This window comes from Panthera pardus, unplaced genomic scaffold (assembly GCF_024362965.1).
Source record: "Panthera pardus isolate Hobbes unplaced genomic scaffold, ASM2436296v1 HiC_scaffold_12, whole genome shotgun sequence".
NCBI classification, from domain to species: Eukaryota; Metazoa; Chordata; class Mammalia; order Carnivora; family Felidae; genus Panthera; species Panthera pardus.
Genome location: NW_026526677.1, coordinates 55,085,084 through 55,088,855, shown reverse-complemented (window position 1 = coordinate 55,088,855; position 3,772 = coordinate 55,085,084). Strand labels below are relative to the sequence as shown.

The 3,772-nt window shown below is 40.3% G+C and overlaps 1 protein-coding gene across 1 annotated transcript; it reads right to left on the bottom strand.

Annotated features, from left to right (window-relative positions):
- Positions 1 to 2,618: 2,618 nt before the first annotated feature.
- On the bottom strand, positions 2,619 to 3,572 carry LOC109267029 (olfactory receptor 52M1-like). Its single transcript, XM_019449539.2, has one exon. It carries the CDS (start codon positions 3,570 to 3,572, stop codon positions 2,619 to 2,621), a length of 954 nt encoding a protein of 317 aa, XP_019305084.1.
- Between the last annotated feature and the right edge of the window lie 200 nt (positions 3,573 to 3,772).

The window sequence follows — 3,772 nt, the reverse complement described above, 5'->3', positions numbered from 1 at the left end:
CGTTCAAAAGCCTTGATCCAGAAAGACAAAAGATTTATAAGGGCATCCGATCTGAAAAAAAATGTGGTGGGGTATCTGATCTGGCAGAACAGGTTTATTTTTCTGGCTTTAGATTAGGTTAGGCACAAAGACCCTATGTGCCTGGCAGAACGAAGGACATTAGTTGGAACCATGACTTTTACTCCCTGGCTCTCAAGGCTCCAAGTGGTGTTGAAGTGGATCCTAAGCATTCCTGAGGCACAAGTGAGACAAAGAGTTGGCTGAAAGAAAATAAGAGTGGCCACTCTGACCACTTTGCACACAGCCTTGTTACTGGGGCAAAGGAATGAGAACTAGAAGGATACAGAGTAAACAATCCTTGCCAGGGTCCTGTGGGAATGGGATTACAAATCTCAGTGGATCAACAGTACCAGAGAATCCAGTAGAGAATCTTCTCTCCAGAAGATTTCTGTGGGAAATTGACTTTGAATAAGATGTTCAATTATTGGACTTATTTGTCATGTCCCCATCCTGTATTCACGAGGGTACATTCGCTTCCATCATGCTCTGAGCTCACACCTTCATGAAAGTCCATGAAAGCCCAGACATGACTACATTTGACAATGGGATTAAATGCTTTACTGTAACTCAGCTCAACCCTGAGTCTGATACGTATGGGTGTTGTCATGGGTGGTTGTCCCTGGATGGAGTGGGAGCACCCATCCACGTGGTATTTTCTCCTTTTTGCTCTCATTCAGTGCCATAGGGGGATGAAGTTGGAGATGCTTGGTATTTGGTTTTGGACATTGGTAGACATGGAAGATCATCTAGAAGTATCATATTGTGGTATATCTGAGATTGTTTGGCTATAGAGTTCTTGTACTAACCCTGCTGTATGCAATTAAACCCTGAATAAAAGTCCTGGATCTCCATACACACTGTTTTATGTAGCATAAATCATGGACTTTATACAATATGCCAAAGAACTATTCTATGATGAAGGTTTCTTTTCATTCCCTTCAGCATTGGTGCCACTGATGGATTTGGGCATGATTTTTCTTAATTTTCTCCAAAGCCCAGGGTTATGGTCAGGAGATAATTCTGTAAAACAAACTTTTAGCTCTGAGGCTTCTATATTATCTTTTAATCAACTCCTATTTTAAAAATATCAGTGGGTATATTATATTTGGCACCAAAATTATGTTCATAGAACATAACTTTTCTAAAATAGGTGAACTTGGGTTTGGCACTGGACTTCAGAGTCCTTGATAAGGAGATGAGGGAATAAGCACTTCTCACCCCAAAACAATGGAGGAAAATCAATATGCTCTAAGCAGCGTCAGACATAGGATTCTGAGGAAATAAAATATCGCAAACTCTCTTCTAAGTTTTAGTTTAAACCCCTAGCTAGATAAAAATTTGTGTTTTCCTTGAAAATTTTTTGGATGATAGGAGGTTTGAATATTGCTGTGGCTTTATCATTGGCTTCTTTAGATTATACTTTCAAAATATTAAGAGGATTTATTTTTAACCTAAGGTAAGTCACTTTAGATTTTGTAATGGTTTGTAAACTGAGGGTAAATGAGCATTTTAGACTTAAAGTCTAAAATATTTCAGAACTAAAATGGATATACCATAATTCTGAAACACTAGAATTGGGAATTGCTTTTTCATGCGTTACCACAAAATTCTTGTAGGTTTCTAGCCTGAAGTAATCATCTCGTTATAGAATTTATATGATTAACAAAAAGGGCCTAATCATAACAAAATAAACCAAGAATTTTCCAAAAGGATCTGAAGTTATTTCCTCATTTGTATCTACCACTGGGTCTTCGCTTAATCTCATCACTTTTACTGTATTCTCTACCTAACTTCTTTCCTGTCAATAATCCCACCGTTACTTTCTTCCCTTTTTGTTATTATTTCAGTGTAGCTACTGTCCTTCACGACCATCTCAGAGCCTCTAAAACAAAAATCTAATGTCCTTCTGTATCCTCTTCCCTTCTTTCAATTAGTTATTAAGAGGAGATGTGGGATATTGCATTTACATTTATTTAGATGGAAGAATGACCTGGCTTGAGGATTAACTCCTATGGGCAGTGAGGTCCAGTCCAAAACCTATTAGATTAAGATTTCCCACATTCATGTTGCCTCCATCCTCAACAAAAGGTCTTTTCTGTGGCAAGCCAAAAGGGTTGGAAAAAGATTGCTAATGCAGTTGAATTTTTCGAGGTCTTTACTAACAATTTGCAAATTGTCTTCAAGAAGGTATTAGGGTATAATTTTATCTTCTACAAGTTGTGCGAAACATACCCCAAAAAGAAACTAGAAATCCTTTACAAAAAATGTCAAAGATAGAAATAATCTTACTCTTGTGGTTGGCATGCTTGTGTCTTATAATTTTATGAAGTTGAATATGAAAAGGGATACTATGTAAGAACTCATGCTCTGATTTCCCCATTCAGATATTCTCTCCACTGAGAAAATCCATAGTCAAATGGAATATATTCTAGTATTCTTCTTAGACCCTTATCTCCCACAAGTCAGGAAAGACCTAATTGCATGGGTGTTATTTCATTGGCTTCCCCAGTCAGAGCCTTTTTGTGTAAGTATCTGTATGCCCAACAGATGCAGAAGAGTCACTTGGGTTGAGACTCTGCCTTAAGGATGTGGAGAAATCTCTCTCGTATCTGTTTGGTACGGACAGCATAGACAACTGGGTTGAGGATGGGTGGGATGAGGAGGTAAAAGTTGGCCAAAAGGATATGGATATGGGGAGGCACATCATGTCCAAAGCGGTGAGTGAGAGAAGAAACAGCAATGGGGATATAGAAGACAAGAATGGCACAAATATGAGAACTACATGTCCCTAGGGTTTTAAGCCTAGCCTCAGGGGTGCCCAATCCCATTACAGCCTTGAAAATCATCACATAGGAGGCAGTGATGGCTAATGAATCCAAGATCAATACCAGGAAGCCAATTCCCATTCCATAAAAGTTGTTGACTGTTGTGTCACCACATGCCATGGTGACTACAGCCATGTGCTCACAATAGGAATGGGCAATGATTTGGGTCCGGTAAAGGGGCAGCCTCAGGCGAATCATCAAAGGTAGGGGTCCAATGTAGAGTACTCCACGGAGGAGGGCAGCCAGGCCCAAACGACCCACCACTGCATGAGTGAGCACTGAGGTGTGGTGTAATGGGTCACAAATAGCGACATAGCGATCAAAAGCCATGGCAAGGAAGATGCCGGACTCAACAGTGGCAAAGCAGTGGATGAAGAACATCTGAGTCAAGCAGGCATCCAGGTCAATGTTGCGGGCACCAAACCAGAAGATAGCTAGCAGTTTGGGCATGGTAGAGGTTGACAGGACCAAGTCAATGACAGCCAACATGCATAGGAAGAAGTACATGGGTTGGTGCAGGCTGCGTTCCATCTTTATCACCGCCAGGATGGTCACATTCCCCACCACAGCCACCAGGTACATAGAGCTGAAGGGGATAGAAAGCCAGATGTGCAGGGACTCCAGCCCTGGAATTCCAGTAAGCCAGAAAGAACTAGGCACCAAGCAGGCATTGTTAGATATGAACATGTTTCAGGGAGTGGAATATCCAGGAGATAGTAGCTCTTAGTTTTAGACTTTTATTCTTATGAGAGATATTGTCTCTGGAAACTGTAGACTACTAGATTCTTATTTTCATCCTGTGCAACTGGTGGAACCTATAATAAAGAATTCTGAATGTCTACTTGAAGATTGGCATGTTACATATTTTATTAAAGAAACTATGCATG